Source organism: Peromyscus eremicus, chromosome 14 (genome assembly GCF_949786415.1).
Source record: "Peromyscus eremicus chromosome 14, PerEre_H2_v1, whole genome shotgun sequence".
Lineage (NCBI taxonomy): Eukaryota > Metazoa > Chordata > Mammalia > Rodentia > Cricetidae > Peromyscus > Peromyscus eremicus.
The window spans coordinates 1,803,780-1,824,896 of NC_081430.1; the positions used below are offsets into that span (position 1 = coordinate 1,803,780).

General features: G+C 40.2%; 1 protein-coding gene across 4 annotated transcripts; it reads right to left on the bottom strand.

Moving 5' to 3' along the window:
* Positions 1–1,636: 1,636 nt before the first annotated feature.
* On the bottom strand, positions 1,637–21,108 carry Dus4l (dihydrouridine synthase 4 like). 4 transcript variants are annotated; one of them, XM_059279448.1, is made up of 7 exons: positions 20,955–21,108; positions 18,469–18,598; positions 14,309–14,430; positions 8,121–8,238; positions 4,339–4,461; positions 3,242–3,468; positions 1,637–2,525 (listed from the first exon to the last, which is right to left on the bottom strand). In XM_059279448.1, exons 2-7 carry the CDS (start codon positions 18,582–18,584, stop codon positions 2,278–2,280), a joined length of 954 nt encoding a protein of 317 aa, XP_059135431.1. In that variant the 5' UTR covers positions 18,585–18,598; positions 20,955–21,108; the 3' UTR covers positions 1,637–2,277. The 4 variants fall into 4 exon arrangements, with proteins under 4 accessions (XP_059135431.1, XP_059135430.1, XP_059135432.1 ...); XM_059279447.1 differs by having other exon boundaries at positions 20,959–21,107; XM_059279449.1 differs by lacking the exon at positions 20,955–21,108 and adding an exon at positions 20,737–20,937.
* Positions 21,109–21,117: the final 9 nt, after the last annotated feature.

A 21,117-nucleotide genomic window follows, 5' to 3' on the forward strand; every position in this document is an offset into this window, starting at 1 on the left:
AAAACCAGAATCTCTTCTTGATAAACTCTAGCTTTGGCTAGAGATGTGGTTCAGTTGGTAGAGTGTTCACCCTGGCTTTGATCTCCAGCACCTCCATCTCTTTATGTGTGGCATATACCTATAATCCTATCACTCAGGAAGTGAAAACAGAAGGATAAAAGTTCAAGGCCATACACAGCTCTATAGAGAGTCTGAAGCCTGCCTGTGACTACATGAGACCCCAACTGAAAAAATAACTAACTCTAATTCTGCTTCCTACTAAGTCCCTGAGATTTTTTTTTTTTTTTTTTTTGGCACAGCCAAGAATCCTGGTTTCAGCCAGGTCGAGGTCCCTGAAAATAATTCCCACAGAATATAAATATGGTGTGTGTATTCATATGCCTTGTGTATGCCAGAGGTCAACTTTGGGTGCTAATATTTAGGAGCTGTCCAGCTTCTGTTTTGAGAGAAAGTCTCTCATTGGCTGCAGATTAAGCTAGGCTGGCTAGACAGTGAGCTCCAAAGATCTGTCAGCCTCCCCAGCACTGGGATCACAAGTGTATGCCAAGGCAACTGGATTTTTTTTTTTTTTTAAAGATTTATGTTTACATGTGAGTGCTTACATGTATGTATGCGTACCACATGCATGCCTGGTCCCCAAGAGAAGAGGGTGTCAGATCCTCTAGAACTGAAGTTACAGATGGCTGTAAGCCATGTGGGTGCTGAGAACTGAACCTAAGTCCTCTGTAAGAGCAAGTGCTCTTAACTACTGAGTCATCGCTCCAACCCCTACACCTGCGTTTTTATACGGATGCTGGAATCACATTAGGACCTCATCAACTTCTTGATTGTGCTATAAGCTCTTTACCAACATAGCTATCTCCTGAGCCCTTCTTGCCCTCTGTTGATATCAACCAATGGTTGGACAGGTTGAATTAATAAGCGGCAGCTGTGGTGACAGTACAGTTGCAGAAGGGGTGCCTGGGAGCCACTGGTGGCTTTGACATCCTCAGGAAACACAGGCTGCAAGGCCAGCAACAGAAGCACAGCAGCAAAAGGAGTTGCTGTCCCAGTGATGGCACAGGGACTAGGGTCAGTACAAGAACAGTGGAAACAGATAAGAGATGGTAAAGAGTCTCTGCGGCTGGACAGAAGCCTGTAAGATTCTGAAACTGCAGGCTCTGTCTGCTGGTAGAGTTCCAGAAAGTTGTCAAGTGGCCATTAGTCAAGGCTAGGAAAATCCTAACATCCTAGGCTTGAGAATCATGGTACTCAAAAGCTGTAAAGCTGCTGTCAAAGGTTGGAGAACCCATGCTTCCCAGACTTACACTAACCAGAGTTCTAACACTGGATTAAATTCAGTCAGATACAACTTAAACACTTTGAGGTATATATTCAATTAGAAATATACTAGTTGATTTTCCAATTTAAAATTTTAATGTACAGTCTGAATATAATTCTACCCAGAATTCCTTGTTTTTTCATTTTATGTAGACATTTGTTCTACTTCCTGAACTTTCAAAAAATTAAAAACATACTTGTTAACTTACAGAAGAGTCATAACTTCTTGATATTAAAGAAGTTTTATTTAAAAATGTTAAAAAGAGTATCTTTAGTAAAAATTTCACACACACACACACACACACACACACACACACACACACACACCACACTTCATAAAGATTCAGAGCAAAGTTTTTCAGTATTTGATTTGGGACTGTGGGATGTCTGAACCTCTTGGATTCTTTAAAACTAAACTTCTGGGTTGATTCAAAATTTACTCAAGTGGAATGCATGAGAAAGGGTAAAGGAACTGATTTTTTCTTTTTTTAATTTTAGTGTTAAAAAGTTATGTGTTTTGGCTGAATGTTGTCTGTGTACCATATGCTTGGCTGGTGCCTGAGGAGGCCTGAAGAAAGTGTTGGATCCCCTGGAACTGGAGTTACAGACAGTAGTGAGCAGGCACTAGAGAGGTGGGAATCTGATCTAGGTACTCTGAAAGAGCAACCAGTGCTTTTAACTGTGAGCAATCTCTTCAGCCCCAGGTCTGAATTTTTAAAATTCTGGGAAAATTTCCATTTGTTCTTTGAGACAAAGACTTGCTGGCCTAGAATTCCCAATCTTTTTCCTTTACCTTTCTGAGTGCTTGGATTAGAGACATGTGCCACCATGTCTGGCCCCAGTGACCACTGTTGTACTGAAGTTGAAAGCCTTAAACACAGACTTAAAAGAAATACCAGGATGTGACGTCATATGGTTCCATGTAGATATAACGTATATACTACAATGAAAGAGGAGTCAAACACCATAATTGTCTGTAAGGTAATCCAGGACTGCTGATGTGCTTGACAGAGCGTTAAATACTCTTTTTTCCTGCCTTGATGTTATCTTTTCCATCATGTACATTAAATGTTGATGGAAACACATAAAAGGAGTTCCAAGTTCAAGAGCGATGTCAACCCAGTCCCAGATACATCTCAGCGGGGTTTCTTCATATCCAGCAAACATAGCTGGGTTTGACAAAAGTCCCCTTGCAACCATCACACCTGCAGATTAAAGCACAACATATCTGTCCACAAACTCAGACTCCATGGTTATCAATCAGTTCAAACAACGCAAGAGTACTGATCAAAAAGTATTACTTTGAGGTTTCAGAATACCCTTACTACAAACTAATGAAATTCAACAAGAAATAAGTTGATTCTGGTGCCACTGATAAACCAATTGTATTTATACAACTAATTGTAAAAAGACATCTATATTAATTGACTGTTTCTTTAGGAGAGATCCATGTTGTCATAAATTGGGCTGCTTAAAGTTGAATCTATTTGCTTTCATCTAGCAACAGTTACCATAGGACTGCTTGTTAATTATGTGAGGGGTAATGAAACTACATGGCAGTTCTGAGGCTTCTGTGGCCAACCATGTTCATTAATTCTCATCTCTAGTCTGATATTCTAGATGCTTTTTAAAGATAAAATGAAACAAAACAAAAAAAATAAATAAATAGGCCATCTGTAGGTGATTTTACTGGTCACTAGATATGATGGTGGCAGCAAAATGCTGTCACTGCCTTATCTAAAATGATCTACTGTTTCTAAGGAAAAGAGCTGACAGCATTATAATAAAATACTAAGCTTAAATTAGTACAATAGGAAAATATGGCTCAGTTTGAAACACAAAATCAAATTAACATCACTCCCCCATCCTCACTTTTCCATCCTTATTAAATGATAAAAAAAACTCAGTATTTATTTCTTACCATCTGTCCCAGTCATCTGCCACACATTTTCTGCTTCTTTCAAGTTTCTTATGTCTCCGTTAGCAACTACAGGTATAGACACACTTTCCTTTATCATTTTAATGGCATCATAGTGGACTGGTTGGTGTCTTTCTTCAATGGTTCTTCCATGAACTGTAATCCAGGACACTCCTGTTGCTTCAGCCTTCTGGCAAAGATCTATGGTTCTTGTAAGGTCATCATGGATCCTGTAATTTCACAATTGCAGCTGTTCAGGGCACACAGATTTTAATGCTAAAATAACTAAGATACTTCAACTGCTACATTACTTAACTTCACCATATTGTATTATCACTTCACGCCACTATTAATAAGGTTTTGTTGAGAGATGGTTCCCATTGAAGACCTTGGCTTTAGTTATTTGACTATAGAAACAAAATGGTGACAAATGTCTTTCCCTTCCCCACTGCTTTTCCTTACTAGCTCTGAGAAATTAAGAGCCATCAGCACACTGCCACAGAGGAACACAAAGAGGTTATCCTAATACATGATGTGCATGCCTCTCAAATTGAAATCTCAGTTTCTTTTAATTTTTAAATTTTAGCGCAAATATCTTTCCTATTTTCTAGCTGTTGCCAGGGATGTTTCTTAGCATTAGCTAAATAGTATCTGGAGAAAGCTGAGGGGTTGGCGAGGTCTTTTAATTAAGAATATATTACTTTTTGTTAAGAAACAAGATTTCAGGATTATAATAAGGATTATAATTTAAGAACAGGGTTTATGAGCAGGGTGGTGGTGGCGCATGCCTTTAATCCCAGCACTCGGGAGGCAGAGCCAGGCGGATCTCTGTGAGTTCGAGGCCAGCCTGGTCTACAGAGTGAGTTCCAGGAAAGGTGCAAAGCTACACAGAGAAACCCTGTCTTGAAAAACAAAAACAAACAAACAAACAAAAAAGAATGGGGTTTATGTTTGCTTGCTAGACAAACATCTTTCAATATTTCCACATATCAGCTTCTAATTTATTTAGGATAGACACTATCACATTACTGGACAAAAGGAATATTTTTAATTTCCAAGTAATATATTAACTTGTCAGTAAATTGAAATATTGTGTTTACCTTATTTTAATTGAAACTGAAAATCTAGGATTTCCCACTTGATTTTTTACTTGTTTCACCATATCTTGAATGAGCTCTGGCTTGTTTATTAAGCAAGCTCCATAACCTTCTGCCACTGCCCACCTTGATAAAGCAAGCACAACAGATAGATTGTAAACAACTAGAAGGGAAGATAAAACTCTAAATGTACTGTATCAATCTTTCCTCTATCCAACGATCTGATCTGGAATGAAGCACACGTTTTACAGTTCATGGATTTACAGTAGGTCAGTTAGCTTACTTAGTTGGCTAGACTGTGGTCCTAAATAAAATTCATAGATCAACATTTCTAAATGGTTTTATGAGATCAGGAAAACACTTGCCTAGACCAAAAAGTACAAGGAAATGGTTTTTCATTAGCTAAGTGAGAGTATTAAATTAGAATTCATTCAACCAAAACAGATTAGATGTTCATATTAACTGCAATTACTTCAAATTTTTAAAATTCCAAATTTGATGTTTATTGTGCATAACAAGAGGTTTTTATCAGCCTCAAGAGTAGAAAAATATTTTTGGCTCACATCATTCCAAAACTAATAAATAGCATATCTAATTCTCCTAATGAGTATACAAATGTCTAATCTGATTTGGCTTATGCTACATTTAAAACTGTGACTTATTCTTTGGGCACATTCTGGCTACTAGCAGATAACCTAGTACACTGCCAGGACAGTAGTTTATTAAGTACATACCATTCAAACTCACTTACTTAAGCCCAATCAAGTAGCTGTGATACAGAAAGGAAAAGGTTACTACAGTAGGTAATTAATTAGGAGAAAGTCAACGGTATGTTTTACATCATACAATCAGCTTTCAGAGAGTATACCTGACATGGCATTAAAAACACATTTCTGGGATTGCTAACATTATATTCTCAAAAAATTAGCTATGGATGAGGTTGAAGGCAGAGTCACACAGAGTGTGCTTGTTCATTTTATCAGCTTGACACAAACTAGTCATCTGGGAACAGGGAACCCTTCATTGAGGAATTGTCTCCATCAGATTGGTCTGTGGACATCTTGGTGAGACATTTTCTTGTTTAATGATTGATGTGCAAAGGCCCATCCTACTGTGGGCTGTGTTACCCCTGGGTTGTACAAGAAAATGTTGAATGTGATGGTTTGAATGAGAATGGCCCCCCAAAAGATTAGGAGGTGTGGCCTTTTTGAAGGAGACATGTCATTGGAGGTGGGCTTTGAGGTTTCAAAAGTCTACCATATTTCCAGTTACCTATTTCTGCCTTACGCTGCTGGATCAGATGAAAATTCTCAGCTACTGCTCTAGCACCACACCTTTCTGCCTGCTGCCATGCTCCCTGCCATGGTGGCCATTACTCACCCGCTGAAATTGTAAGGCCCCAACAAACTCATGTTGCCTCAGTCATGGTGTTTTGTCACAAAAACAGAAAAGTAACTAAAACAGGTGAAAGGCCTGATCATGCTGTTCTTTGGAGGAATGTGGAAGACTTTGGGACTTTGGACTAGGAAAAGTGGTAGCATGCCGTAAGAGAAGCTTAACAGACCATCCTAGTAGTAGCTTGGAAAACAATGAGAACAAGTGGATTACAGAGTCCAAGAGGTTTCGGAGGGCTCTATTAGCAACTGGGCTGGAGACCATTCTGATACTTAGGTAAAGAACGTGGCTGCTTTTCACCTTTGTCCTAGAATCTGACTGAGGCTAAATGAGAGTCTTTGATTAATGTTGTTGGCAGAGGAGCAAGTATTTCAAGACAGCCAATACTTACACTCTTGCTTTAGTCATTAGTAATTTAATCACTAGTAATAACTCTTATGCAGATCTACAGAGAAAAAGAACAAGCAGGGCAAGAAGAAGTACAAAATTCACACTTTGAGGAGAAAAAGAGTGCCTGGAAATTTAATGTTGGAGCCAAGGACTGCTGAAAAAGATGAGGGCAGAGGTAAAAGATTGAATAAAGGGAGTAGCGTCCTTAGTGGGAGATTCCACCCAGCTAATCCTGTAACTTGTGAAAGGAAAAGGCCTAAGAAAATTTCTGTACCCAAAAAACAACTGAAGCTCAACAATTATGCAAATGTACTTCAAGAAGAGGGGCAGATTCCATCCCAAGGTGGCCACTGGACTAGGCAGCTTTAGCCATGCAGCTTTGGCTTCAGCATCATGAAAAATATCAGAGAAAAGGTGTTGTGGAAACTCGCTCTGTAGTTAAGGAGAGCCTCCGAGGCCAGATGTGTGGCAGAGGAGTCCCCACATGGAGGCCCTGAAAAGCCATTCTGTGGAGTTGTAAAAATGAAGTCTGGATTGGGATGGAGATGCCAGAGCCATAGGATGTCTGCCAGGGAGAGGTGCAGACATGGAGTGGAACCAGTGGAAAGGAGAGAAGAGCACTGCAGTCAGCAAATCTGAAGGGGGAGCCATCTAAGTCCTTTGATATTGGACATGGAGCTACAGAATTTGGAGTTTGCCCTGCTGGGTTTTGGTCTGCTTTGGTCCAGTATTTCCTCACTATGCTCCCTTTCCTCCCTTTTGAAATGATAATGTATATTCTGAGCCAATGTATGTTGGAAGCATGTAGTCTGCTTTGTAACTTTATAGGAGGTTACAATTAAGAGATTGCCTTGTGTCTCAGAAGAAAATTTTAACTTTACAACAGTTTTGAAACTGTGAAAGACTACAAGGTGTAGTAGAATATTACCTTGAAGGTTTGTTACTTTTGCTTATGTTGCATTTATTTAGCTCTGTGAAGCTGTGTTACTGTGCCTGTGTAAAACACCTGATGGTTTAATAAAGAACTGGCCAACAGCAAGGCAGGAGAAAAGATAGGCAAGGCTGGCAGGCAGAGAGTATATATAGGAGAAAACTAGGAGGAGACATCTAAGATCTAGCAGCCAGAGGAGGAAGCTCCAGAGGCCAGCCACCCAGCTACACAGCAAGCCACGGAGTAAGAGTAAGATTTATGGAAGAGACCAGGAAAAGTCGAGAGACAAAAGGTAGCTGGGATAAGTTAAGGAAAGCTGGCTAGAAACTAAGCCAAGCTAAAGCCAGGCATTCATAAGTAATAATAAGCCTCCATGTGTGAATTTATTTGGGAGCTGGGTGGCGGGCCCCCAAAAAAGAGTAAAAAACAACCACTAACAACAGAGTTTTGAAGTTTGACTAAATGTATTTTTTGTATTATGATATAGATACAAGCCTATGGAGAGCAGGCAGTGGAATGTGGTGGTTTGAATGAGAATGGTCCCCATAGGGTCATATATCTGAATGCTTGGTTCTCCAGTTGGTGGAAATATTTAGGAAGGACTAGGAGGTGCAGCTTTGTTTAAGGAGGTGTGTCAAAAACTAGTTAAGAGTCTATAAATCATTTCAGCCATTGTAAAAGACCTTTGAAGTTATGTTTCTAAATAACTTTTTCTTTTTCAAAATTCTTGTTTAGAACCATAGTCCTTTAATTCTATAGCCTTCCTCTTAAAATTTCATTATTTAATTAATTATTATTATTATTTGTGTGTGTGTGTGTGTGTGTGTGTGTGTGTGTGTGTGTGTGTAGGGGGGGATAGTGTGCATGTGGGGGGGGATAGTGTGCATGTGGGGTAGGAGGACAACTCTGTGGAGTCAGTTCTCTCCTTCCATCGTATGGGCTCCAGGGAAGGAACTCAGGTTGTCCTTCTTAACTTTTGGAAAACTAGAAAGATATTTTACCATGTTCCCATAGTTTTTTTTTTTTCTCTAATTTCTTTGAAAACTCTTCTAATTTCTTTGACCTTTACCTCTGAGGACAACCACAGTTAATATCTATTCCATTTGCATAGGGGCAGACTATTTGAGCAGCATCAGATAAAAGTCTTGCATCATTAGCAGCAAATTGAACAATCAATGGCCAATCACCTGTTTAAAAAAAAGTAAGCCCAACATTAAACTTCATAGAAGAAACATTCACACAGACAAAAATCAAATGAAACAGTGCAAAACTTAAAAAATGAAAACTATTCCATAATGATAGTATATACGTACCTATTCCATGGAAGTGAATGTGAACATTCTATATACACTGCTATACCTTCTGCTCTTCTTTATGTATCTGGGAAAAGCACTCAGATGTATTTTCTTCTATTTAGTGGCATATTCTCCTATATGGATGGTCTACATACTGTTGTCTAAACTGCATTCATGCTTTTATAAATCTATTCCTAAATAATTACCTAGAAGTTTAACTGTTGAATAAGCATTTAACACTGCCTAGGTATTTAATATAGATACTATTAAATTATTTTCTAAGAGTTTATAGATGCACATGCATATTAATATAAAAGGTCTTTATTTTCATTCAACTCATCCATGCTGAACACACAATCTTTTTGTATTTTTATTTGTATTTTTCACATTTTTCTATTTTTGTTACTTGCTTCTTTTATTATTTATTTATTCATTTGAGACAGGGTCTCATTCTGTTGTCCTGGCTGGCCTGGAATTCACTATGTAGACCAGGCTAGCTTCCAACTCCAGAGTTTGAGATCTCCCTGGCTCTGTGTTCCAAGTGCTGAGATTAAAGGCATTTTCTTCCATACCTAGCTGTGTTTGTGATTTGATGATTTTTTTTGAAAAAAAATTAGACTTGTTGTCTCTCGCATGTGCTATATATATATATGTGTGTGTGTGTGTGTGTGTGTGTGTGTGTGTGTGTGTATGTATATGCATATATATTTCTGTTTATCTTAAAGTACATTTCTATACTTCCATGGAGAAGTTTAAAATTTAGGTTAGTCAAATGTATCAGCTTTCCTAGGTCTTAACATATTTTTCACATCTTTGGATGGTGTTACAATTCTGAAAAGATGTATTTTAACATTTCAAAGGCTTTTATGAGGATTTCCTATGAAATTCATGAGATGTTTGTTATAAAAGGCACATTTCAGGACATTACCTCCTTTACATTGATTACAGATTTCTATAGCAATTCACTGGTCTTGGAATTGATGAGAAAGAATATTCTTTTATTATTCATTGGCATGTAGGGTGCATTCCCCAGTTGGGACCAAAATTCAACTTTAACAATCATGTATTGCTCTCATATATTTTCAACACTGTTAGCAGCTGAATATAAAAATCAAGCTATTTCTATAGCTCATGCCTTCTAGGAACCTATAATTTAGTGGGAGAGAGGGGCATGTAAGAAGAAAACAAAACAGTAGGATTAAGTACAATAAAAGAGCCCGTGCTTATGAGCAAGGATATGGATGCACAGTCATCAAGGAAGGTTCCTTGGTTACAAGCTCTGAATGATGGATTAGGAACCATTTTTGATATTCAGGCTTGCCCCTTGGGGACCCTCCCAGCATCCTGACATCATCAACCTCCTTTAAGAGGAAAAATCCCCTCCCCCTTCTTCCTTTCTCTCTCTCTAGCCATGAGGTAGAGCACACTTCCGCTTTCCCTTTTTCCCACTCTCTCTCTCCCCTCCCCCTTTAATAAGAAAACTTTCCATGTAGATGCCATGTCTGCATAGTGTAACCTTCCACTACACCACTGCCCCCCGCCCCTGTCTCTGCATGGCGTATCTCCCTCACTCCTCTCAACCCGCCAAGGCCTCTCATGTACAAAACTGGTGCTGTGAAAACTAGGCAGTTTCTTCTGGCAGTTCCTCAATTTGAGGAATGCTGGGACCCTGGGCTGGACTGTCTACTGGCACCACTCTCCCCTTCCAGCTCACCGATTGCTCAACACCAGTGACAACCTCGTAAGTTTCAACTTTGTGGGTGCTACCCACAATCCCAAAGCTCCTTTAGGCCCTTCTGGCTTTTGGGACATGATTCCCGACCTTTTGTTATGGATGAAATTCCTCTCAGAACTCAGTTTTTGTTCTTGCCTCCTGGCCTCTTTGAAAAGCTCAATACTAGGTGCTGTGACTCCTCTGGCTTAGTCAGGCTAAGCCTCACCCCCGTTGAGTGTGGTGAGAGCCCTCTTTAATGGTTTGGTCCTCCTTAATCCTCCCTTTAGTCCTGGGTGTTCCCAGGACTACAGGCTGTAGGAACTCCTTTCCCCCATCTCATCCATGGGAACCATGCTGTATTTTTCGGGACATCTATGGCTAAGGTGAGAGATCAGGGCCTGCCCATCCCAAGCCCCGACTCTGATATGGTCTTTCACTCTTGTTTTCCTCCTCCCTCAATCCTCTTCCACTAACTCTGCTGTGTGTGGCATGTTTGCTTGATGGCATATCTTGGCAGCGCCCGCCAAAGGTACCCACTTACTTGCCTCCACCCACTGCAGATCTGCTCCCTCCCACCTGTAACAAGTCTGCTTTCCTGTTCACTGGGGGCTTTGCCCTCCATTCAATACCACCACTCTGGCACAGCTACTCACCTCTGACTATCCCCCTGGACGTGAGACTGGCCTCAGTATTTTGTGGGCCAGACAGTGGGGGAACTGAGAAAAAATTCTGCACCTTCTTTCTTCTCCCTTTCTTCATATTTACTCAACTCCTGTTTAATATATCTATGTGTATATACATGTGAATTGGATTTACTTATTAAAAAAAAACAAAACAAGCTTTGAGCAGCAACCGCATGGCTCTCCTCCATCTTGACTGGTGACCTCATCATGATGTAGATGGCCACATGGCTGGCAGCCATCTTTTACTAAAGTTTACTAAGGTTAAAAAACACATTTAGCCCTGATGACCTCTCTGTTCATTTTATCTCCTTCTACAGTAAGGAAGCAACAAGCCTCAAATACTTGGGACTGGTATGGAGTTTTTGTATGATGATGTAAAGTGATTCAACACTTAGTACACCCTATATGATAATATAAATTTAAATTTATAAAGATCTATTCAGATTAACAAAAGCTAACTTAGAGATTTACACCTACATCTTTGTCAAATGCTCAATACCAAGCTTCTAGAGAATTTAAATAAATAATGTCATATGTGTGATAAATGGGGTATCTGATAAACAAGACATATATTCTATGATGGAGTTTCTGGTTCCCCAAAAGGGTTCTTTTCTCAGAGGGTCCTTTTCTCAGAGATGGGTCACATCCAAACTCACAAGGCCCATTTCTCCTGCTCCCATGTGGCCCTGGGATCTTTCCCCCATCACTCTTCCTTGCCTTCTCAGGAGACAGTAAGTCCCAGTCTTATCGAAACTGCTAACATATGGAGACTGCTAGGGAACATAAGCTGATAGTCAGCCATTCATATCTAATGGACAGACAGACCTCAAATGCTCAGAGATCTGCAGAATATGGCATTTAAAATGTTTAATTAAAAAGCTTTTCATGATAGAGGGACATGCTTGCTCCTGGCAGCACCTTTATTTCCTCCAAAAAGGATGGCTGGGCACGGAAGAGCCTCCACCCAGGATTTGCTTCAGAGTGGCAGCACCAGCCACTGAGATGGGCATAGAAGAACCTCAACTGCTGCCAGGGCTTTCTTCAGACCATGGACAACAGGACTCTGGGAATCCACGTCCTCACTTTTGCCTAGACAAGGTAGGCTGGTCCTTCCCACAAGTTCCTACCCCACAACTTTCTGATCTTCTGAGACCTGGCAGCTGAAGACTGATGTTGTTGCCTTGACACTTCTGCTCTCAACAGAGGACCCTGGGGTGGCTGTCTAGGTAGCCACCAGGTAAGTCTCTGCCACTTTCAATCCCTAACTCAGGTAAAATTTACCCTTCTCAGATCTCTGATGTCATTTGACAACCAGGCTTTATCAGTTCAACAGCAGCAACCAAGGCTTCAGCTGCCTTTTCAATTCACAGACTTCGTGGTCCAAGATAAACCAGTTTCAGATATAACTTGAGAGGTTCAAAATTTTAACGGATAAATGCAGTTTTGATAAACTGATAGAACACTGACTACAGTCAGTCTTGGGAGTCCTTAAATTTCTGTGGACTTTACTGGTCCCAGCTTTTAGAGGCAGGTTAGCATTAGAGAGGGTATGGAAGCCTCCCTCCTCCTCCTTCACTCACTCAAGCACTCCGATTCAGTAAATTTCTTCTGGTTATACATTTAAAGATACGTTTCATTGGGTTGAAACCAGGACCTAGAAAATGTTCATACCGCCGGGTGGTGGTGGCGCACGCCTTTAATCCCAGCACTCGGGAGGCAGAGCCAGGCGGATCTCTGTGAGTTCGAGGCCAGCCTGGTCTCCAAATCGAGTTCCAGGAAAGGTGCAAATCTACACAGAGAAACCCTGTCTCGAAAAACCAAAAAAAAAAAAAAAAAAAAAAAAAAAGAAAATGTTCATACCTTTTAACCCAAAGCCATAGCTTGTGCTATGACACCAAGATATAGGTCTGTTCCAGTTGTTTTACAGACACAGGATCCTGCACAGACCCACCCCTCCTGCCTCATGCCAAGGCCAGACCCTCAAAGGCCCTCCAGATACACCACCAGCCGCGGCACCAACCGAGGAGACCACCCGGAAGAACACTGGCAGGTTGGCTTCACCCACACGCCCACTCATAAAAACTCTGTTATCTCCTAATTTGTTGACACTTTTACAGGATGGATGGGAGCATTTCCCACTCCACAGGAACAGCAGATGCGATGGCTCCTGTCCTCCTGATTTGGCGTGCCACCCCCAAGGCTCCGGGAACATCACTGCTGCAACCTGCCTTCTCAGCTCCCTCAAGGGGTGTCCAGGATGACAGCTAACTGGATGCTTCTTCACTCACACCTCCTGCTGTGCATGACTCCCAACTTCCCCCTCCCCACTTTGCCCCCAAATCAGCAAGAAGCAGCCTCAAGAATTTGGTGCCCTCATTCCTGCCCCCCACTTGCTATCCATAACTCACCTTTTTATAAAAATCAAAAGCAGATAAATGTTAGCATTCAGGCTCGCCCCTTAGGAACCTGCCCGGTGTCCTCACGCCATCTGACATAAATCCCCCATTAAGAAAAAACTCCTCCCCTCTTCTTCTCTTTTCATAAGGTAGTGCACACCTCTGCTTTCCCCGTTCCCTCTTTTTCTCTTTCTCCCTCTCCCTCTTTCTGTCTCTCTCCTTCCCTCTATTCCCCCTCCCCTCTCCCTTTAATAATAAAACTTTCCACGTGGATGCCATATCTACATGGTGTGTGTAACTTTGTACCGTCCCATGCCACTGCCTGCTACCCCTGCATGGCATGTCTCCCTCACCTGCCAACCCACCAACCCACCAAGGCCTCTCTCAAGCTGTTTTACAAAAACTATGAACTTTAGTTTGCCAGGTGTGTGTGTGTGTGTGTGTGTGTGTGTGTGTGTGTGTGTGTGTGAGAGAGAGAGAGAGAGAGAGAGAGAGAGAGAGAGAGAGAGAGAGAGAGAGAGAGAGAGAGATACAGACTGCATGACCAGGAAAGATATTCTAGGTAAGGAAGTTCAAGAACAAGGCCTGTTCAAACTAGGAATTTATGGAAAGAGAGGCTACAGATGTATTCAGTGGCTGGATCATGAAGGACTTTGCTTATTGGCCTCAGATGTTGGATTCTAGCCCCTAGACCGGCAATTCTCGACGGTTAGCAAGATGAGAGTACTTGCATGGCTTTTCAAAACACAAAGAGTTTCTAATTCAGAAGGCTTAAAGTGGAGCCTGGAAACATTCATTTCCAACAAGTTTCCATTGATGAAGTCACTGCTTGCCTGGGAATCATACTGAAGCCATTATTTTTGGCAATGGGAGTTACAAGAAGGACTAAGAGCAGGGAAGGGACATGATCAAATTTGTAGCTTAGACAAGTCATTTTGGGCTATTAGAGGATAGTCTGAATGAGAAAAGACCACAGACAACAAGACAGGGAATTATTCTAATAAATGAGGACAGAAAGGCTGGTGGTCTCAAGAGCTGCTGACTTTACATTTTAATAGATTATTGACAGTGTAAAAAACAGTCCATATTTTGATTTATAAAATACTAAAGGCACTTAAAACACATTCCCCTCTCCCCTGTAAAGTCAGAAAACTACAAGTTTTACATACCTTGGTTTGTGGTAAATTCACTATCTCTGGCTTTTACAGATCTGACAAAATCAGCAGCAACTATCATTGGTGTATAACACAGATCACAAGAGTATTTTCTTACTAGTGTTCTAAAAGCCAACCTGTGAAACATATAAAACTTTAATCATGAATTTAGAAAATCCTTGATGCACATGTAATTGCAAGTTCAATTTAGTTAATAAATATTTATCAGAGTAACTTTTTCTTGCATTAAAGAGATGTACTTTCACCTAGTCTACCTGCTAAGTATGACCAAAATCCCCAGTACTTGTGTTTTTGAGACTGAGTCTCACTACATAGCTCAGGCCAGCCTGGAACTCACAGAGATCTTGACTTTGCCTCTGGGGAATAAGGGTGTGCACCAGGCTAAAATTTCAAAACTATTTATAAAACAATTATAGAAAAATCATAAAAGAGAGAGGAAGGGAAGCCAGGCTAGTAGCCTTGCAAGTCCTGTGAATTTTCTTTTTGCTTTAAATACACAAGACTTGGGGCTGAAGTAGCTGGCCATCTGGAATCAGCAGTGGTTGAAGACAAAAAGGGCCCAATGTAAGTCTTCTACCATATCAAGTATCAGGAAAAGACTCTTTGAAAGACTTTGAAAGACTGAAAACTTACAAAGTAACAACACAATACAAAAACAATAGGGACTTATCTCTATTAGGAAATATTGGGTGGGGAGCCTAGATTTTCACTCCTAAGATGCCCCAATATCTCATGGTGATAGTGTTCAACCAGGCCTGGTAGGTACATGAAACCTTCATTCCTATTGGCTACCAAGACTACCCTTTCCACTGCTATCAGTGGAGATCACATATAGAGCATACATTCCATGTATATGGTACTGCATAGTAACAAGGCACCCGTTCCTCTCTTGCTGGATGTTGTGAAAGGAGGCCTTGGGGAGAGCCAGGACTGCAGTACTACCTAGTAGCTTATGAGGCAGAACTCTCTCTTCTGTCAATATTACCAAGGGACTCCTTATCTCCCAAATGTACACAGAAGGCAAGCTGAGAATCAAGACATAATGTTCATAGTAATGAACAATGCTGATGAAGCAGCGTCAGGACAGCTGACTGTATCAGAAGTATAATCCATTATATACTAAAGAACATACTGATGAATGTAAAAATGCTGACTGTATCAACTGATACAGAAGTAACATTAGACAAAATAATTCCTATACAATATTAAAAAGTCTCAAAAACAGAATTGTAAGCCACTTCCTTCATTTGATGAAGACCATTCATAAGATATCATATGAACATCTTCTCCAAGACAAGAGCAAGGAAAGGATGTCTGTTTGCACCCCTTGCTAACACAGTGGGCACTTCTAGCCAGCGCAGAAAAACACGAAAAAGGATCTTTTAAAAACTTTTAATTAAGTGATAGATATAAAATTAAAAATATAGTACTAGGGGCTAGTGGGACAGCTCCGTGGGTAGAAGTGCTTGCTACAGAAGCCTGACAACTCAGATCCAATCCCCAGCTGACATATGAGTTGGACCTCTGATCTCATGAGAGAATGAGAAGTAGCATATATGCCACCCCATGATCCCATTCTCCTCCTCCTCCTCCTCCTCCTCCTCCTCCTCCTCCTCCTCCTTGTTTTTTGAGATTGGGTTTCTCTGTTGTTCCAGAACTCACTCTGTAGACCAGGCTGGCCTTGAACTCAGAGAGATCTGCCTGCCACTGCCTTACTAAGTGCTGGGATTAAAGGCACGTGCCACCACTGCCAGGCTCCCCCTCCTCTTTTATACACACTCTACAATTTTTTTATGCTTTACATCCAAAACACTATTTACACAAATATGAATAATAAGCTGGGCTTCAAAAATACCATTAAGATGAAAAGATGAGCTGGGCAGTAGTGGTGCATGCCTTTAATTCTAGCACTTGGGAGGAAGAGGCAGGCAGATCTTTGTGAGTTCGAGGCCAGCCTAGTCTACAGAGCTAATTCTAGGACAGCCAAGGCCATACAAAGAAACCATGTGAGTTGAAAAACAAAAAAACTAAACCAAACAGAATAAAAGATAAAAGATAAAAGTAAAGACAAACTACATACTGGGAGGAAACGTTTGCAAACCACACAGGTGTACCTTCTGGAATAATGTAAAAACAACAGTCCATAGTAGAAAATGAGACACCTCAAAACCTATTCAGAATGGGCTGAGCATTTGAATATTTCTATAATGAAAATAAGAAAAATAGTCAAGAAGCAAAAAGATGTTCAACACCACTAGTTATTAGGGGATGCAAACCCAACCACAAGGGGTTCTACTTTACACCCAGTGGAATGGATATAATGATTAAAAAACCGAATAAAATGACAAGTATTGTCAAAGGTGGGAGTAACTGGCACCTTTGTATGTTGCTGGGGAGTAGGCAAAGGTGCTTCATTGATGGAAAGGAGTGTATTTCCTCTGAAAAGACAACACAGAATTAACATGTAACCCATTTGACTCTATAGCTCCAAAGAGCTGAAATGGTAGGAGATATTTAAACACCCATATTCATAGCAGCATTATCTGAAATTGCCCAAAGGTGGAAACAATCCACATGTCTGTCTACCAACTGATGAAAAGAGAAACAAATGTAGTATGTACACCTAACAGACTACCAAGGAAGGAAAGGCGGGCATATGGTATTATATGAACGAATCTTGAAATAAGTATTCTTAAAATGCTAAGTGAACTAAACTTCTCAAAAAGACAAGTCTCAGTTACACTAGGCATCTAGAATAGGCAAATTCATAGAGAAAGGAAGCAAAATAATGGTTACTAGGAGTTGGGGGTACTAGGAATGAAGAATTATTGCTTAATAGGTCCAGAGATTTAAAGGTCAGGCACTCAACATTTAACTATACATAATCCTGTACAGTTATGAATCACTACTAGGGAAATTTCATCTTTATTTATTGGTTTTTGTCTTTTTTTTATTTTTATTTTTTTGAGATAAGGTCTCAGTATGTAGCCCAGGCTGGCCCTGAAACTCAACAGTTCTCCTGTCTTAGCTCATTGTGCCTATTATGTGTATTTTACAACCATAAGAAACCTGTGAAATACCCTCAATAGTTAAACAGCAATAATTAGAATATGGGAGAAGATATGAAGAAAAATATGTGGATGGCAAACAGACAGATAATGATATTTGACATCTCTAGTAACACAGGAAATAAAAAATTAAAACCATAATGACACAACTCTACTGATCTATAAAATGGTAAAAATAAAAAGTGTCATTATTAAAAGTTGCTGAGGATGAGAAACTAGACTACTTATATGGTAAGCAAGTATTTGGTCAAAGTGTAAAAGTGTAATCTCCATTCTAAAAAAGTGTAGTAGTTAGAAAAAAACGAAACAAACAAACTCACTCATGAAATCACCTCAAGCCTGGCAATTCTACTAACTGTGCTTTGGTCCCAAGATGCACGTTCACATAAAAATCTGCGGATGTGACATTTATATCCATTTAATATCTACTGCATCCCATACACCCACCCACACACACCCACCCACACACACCCACCCACACCCCCCCCCCCCCCCCACACACGTATGTTTTTCGAGACAGAGTTTCTCCGTGTAGTTTTGTTGCCTGTCCTGGATCTCACTCTGTAGACCAGGCTGGCCTCGAACTCACAGAGATCCACCTGGCTCTGCCTCATGAGTGCTGGGATTAAAGGCATATGCCACCACCGTCCGGCTGCATTCCTAATACATTATCATTTTTACAGATATTAGGCTGAGGATGTAGCTCAGTTGGTACAGTGCTTGCTTAGCATTCATGAGGCCCTGGGTTTGTCTCCATCATTATTTATGCTAGTCACAGTGGCATACACCTGTAATCCCAGTATTTGAGATATGAAGGCAGAAGGATCAGGCCTTCAGCCACTAGCAAGTTTTAGGTGGCCAGAGATACATGAGACCCTGGAAAAAAAAGCTTGGAGAAATTATCTACTTTGGGTCAGAAACATACCAGTTGAGTGTTATCACCAGGACTCAATTCTAAATCATGATTCCAAAGCTAGGAGTTTGAAGGCCTTTGTAGCTGAGTGACTATTACTTGGGGGAAAAAAAATTCAAAAAAATTATTACATGTAAGGAAAATTGGTTCATTAATAATTTATCAATACTTACTTTGAATATCGAACCATTGGGGCACAGATTTTTACCAGCTGTCCAGAATGAAACATTTCTATTGGGTCTTTTTTTCTTTCTTGACATATTGTGATTGGTATGGAGTCACTTCTCATGTATACAAATTAGTCTGAAATCTGAAAAAGACAGTTTGCAAAGAGAATATGTATTTCACTACATGAAATCCCATCATTGGGCTAGTCGCATAGCTCTGTTGTATGGTTGGGTGTTTGTTTAGCATGTGGCAGACTCAGGGTTTAATTCTCAGTATTAGAAAAACAAAAAACTATTATTCTAGCAATTTCATTCACCAATATTTTTCCTGGGGCTTGCAGAATCAGAGAATCTTGACAAATTCTGCCCCTACTTATAGGATCAATAAATGCAGACACTGAGCATGGTAATTTTAGAGAAATAAAATATAGAAAACCTCTAGATTTTCCCTCCAGTGTATATCATGTTATGATTTTGCTTATTACTTTTTTGCTTGCTGTTTGAGACAGGGTTTTGCTATGTAGCCAGGTTAGCTTTAAACTGCTAATTCTCTTGCCACAGCCTCTGGGGTATTGCAATTACACTGGTGTGCCTCCATGTCCAACCTCATGTTAGTTTTCATTTTATCCATTTTATTTTCTTGATAAACCAAGGAATTTGACTTGAATTACTTCCCATACAATACTGTGTATACAGACAACCTGAAATATTTCATTCAGGAAAGTTAGGTAGCATTAACAGAACATCTGTATTGTAAAATAAATCTTGGTATTTTGGGGCTAGAGAGATGGCTCAGGGGTTAAGCACACATAGTGTTCTTACAGAGGACCTGAGTTCAATTCTTAGCACAGCCACTCGTATTTCCAACTTCTGGGATCCAACACCTCTGGCCTCTGAGGGCACTTGTACTCACATGCATATACCCACCCACAGATACACACACACTCACACACACATACACACACACACACACTTTAAAAAAAAAAAGAAATCTTGATACTTTTATTTCTAATTTTTGGTGAATCAGAAGGCAGACAAAACTTTATTATTTTAAAAATTAAAACGTTATTACCAGTGAAGCTTTGTTATCATCAAATAAATAACTTTCAAACCCAAAGTACAAGTGATAAAATTGTTTATATTCCATGTTGGTACTTAAAACTCTGATTTCATAGTGCTTGTTGCTTTTTATATTTTTGCCTCTGTAATCTATTGCTAGATAAAAGCTATCCCTATAAAATGCTAATTATTCAAAATTCAGTCTTTAACCTTTGGCAGTAAGCTAAAGAAAACACAGCCAATTGTTAAGGATGTTTTAGCTTGCAAGAAATCTTGGGAAGCATCAACATTCAAGTAACAGAGGAAAGGGAGTGTAAATAAGGTTCATCAGAGATGGCCTGTAGTGCTAAGGGAAATAAACTCTAAGAGAAGTTCATGACAAAGGAGGAAAGAGTCTTAAACATTACAGAAATGATAAACACCATGAGATGTTGAGTGGCAATGATGTCATTACTGACTTTCTCAATCATGATTTTGCTTTTGCTCATTCATGTGTTCAGGCTAAATGGCAAAAAACAAAAAAACAAACCAAAACAAAAAACAAAAAACAAAAAAACAACTCTCTCAACCTAGTTCAGAAAACATCAGTAGTTTTGATAAAATATATACCACAAAAGACAAGCAATTAAGGCAATATAAAATATTCAACAGTCAGGGGAAACACAGTATTTAAAACTTTATTTTGATCCTTTATCAGTCACTCTTAGAGAAATCAATTAAATGGCTCTCTGGGCTTATGAAATGAATGTATTAAAATTTTGCTTTAAAGTTCTCCAAAGCTTGCAGCCATGCTTCAAAGTACCAGAATAATTCTGCTTAAACTGAATAGCACCAGGCACAATATTTTGCTTAATATGCTTCTACACCTGGAGTTTCTTTTAGTTGTGTTTGTAAATTCTTGTGTGTAAATTCATGCTAGTATGTACAGTGGAGGTTTAAAACTTAATTGCATTTTAATACGCACTAACTAAAATCCTTTAGTGTAAAAAATAAGAAAAAAATACTGTAATTCAGGTAATGCTGTTTGTCGTTTATGATTATAAACAAACTAGTTTTGTATAATATGAATACTGAAATCTAATGTGAATCTGGGCATGCTGCCTCTGGCAAACCGAGCAATCCTATTTGTATCACAACTGAGGTCAAACACATAAGGGAAAATCTGAGACGCTGCTAAAGGAATGCAAAATGCAGTGTAGTTCGAGACCCGCTCACCTAAGTAACGAATATTTAAACGTTTGGACGTCTAAAGTGCTTAGGGCAGCGTTTAGCAACTATTCTTCCTTCCCCAGCATATCCCGCCTGCAACCCGGGCTTGGCATAGGTAAGGCTGTGCAGCCTCTAGCTCCCACGTGCTGAGCGAGGGGGGCCGTGAAGCACCCAGGAGCCTGCCTTCTTCCCTACGCCGGGGGCCCGCGTTCTCAGGCCAATACTTGCGTTGGAGGTAGGCGCGGTGGCCACGTCTCAAGCGGAATGGGAGAAGGCCAGTGCGGCAGGCTTTTCTTCCTCGCGTGCCGGGACTGCAGCTCCGGGTACCCCAAAACTCGCCCCGGGATGGCCAGGCGGGCGGCGCCTTGATTCTGCGTCATTAGGAGG

What these genes read in the sequence shown, in the direction of transcription:
- Dus4l (XM_059279448.1), bottom strand. Translation starts at nt 18,584, where the DNA reads ATGAGAAGTGACTCCATACCAATCACAATATGTCAAGAAAGAAAAAAA. An exon ending in CCAATGGTTCGATATTCAAA is followed by an intron (nt 14,431 to 18,468) that starts GTAAGTATTGAT and finishes TATGTTTCACAG; the next exon opens with GTTGGCTTTTAGAACACTAG. An exon ending in AACTGTGGTTGTCCTCAGAG is followed by an intron (nt 4,462 to 8,120) that starts GTAAAGGTCAAA and finishes TGCTTTATCAAG; the next exon opens with GTGGGCAGTGGCAGAAGGTT.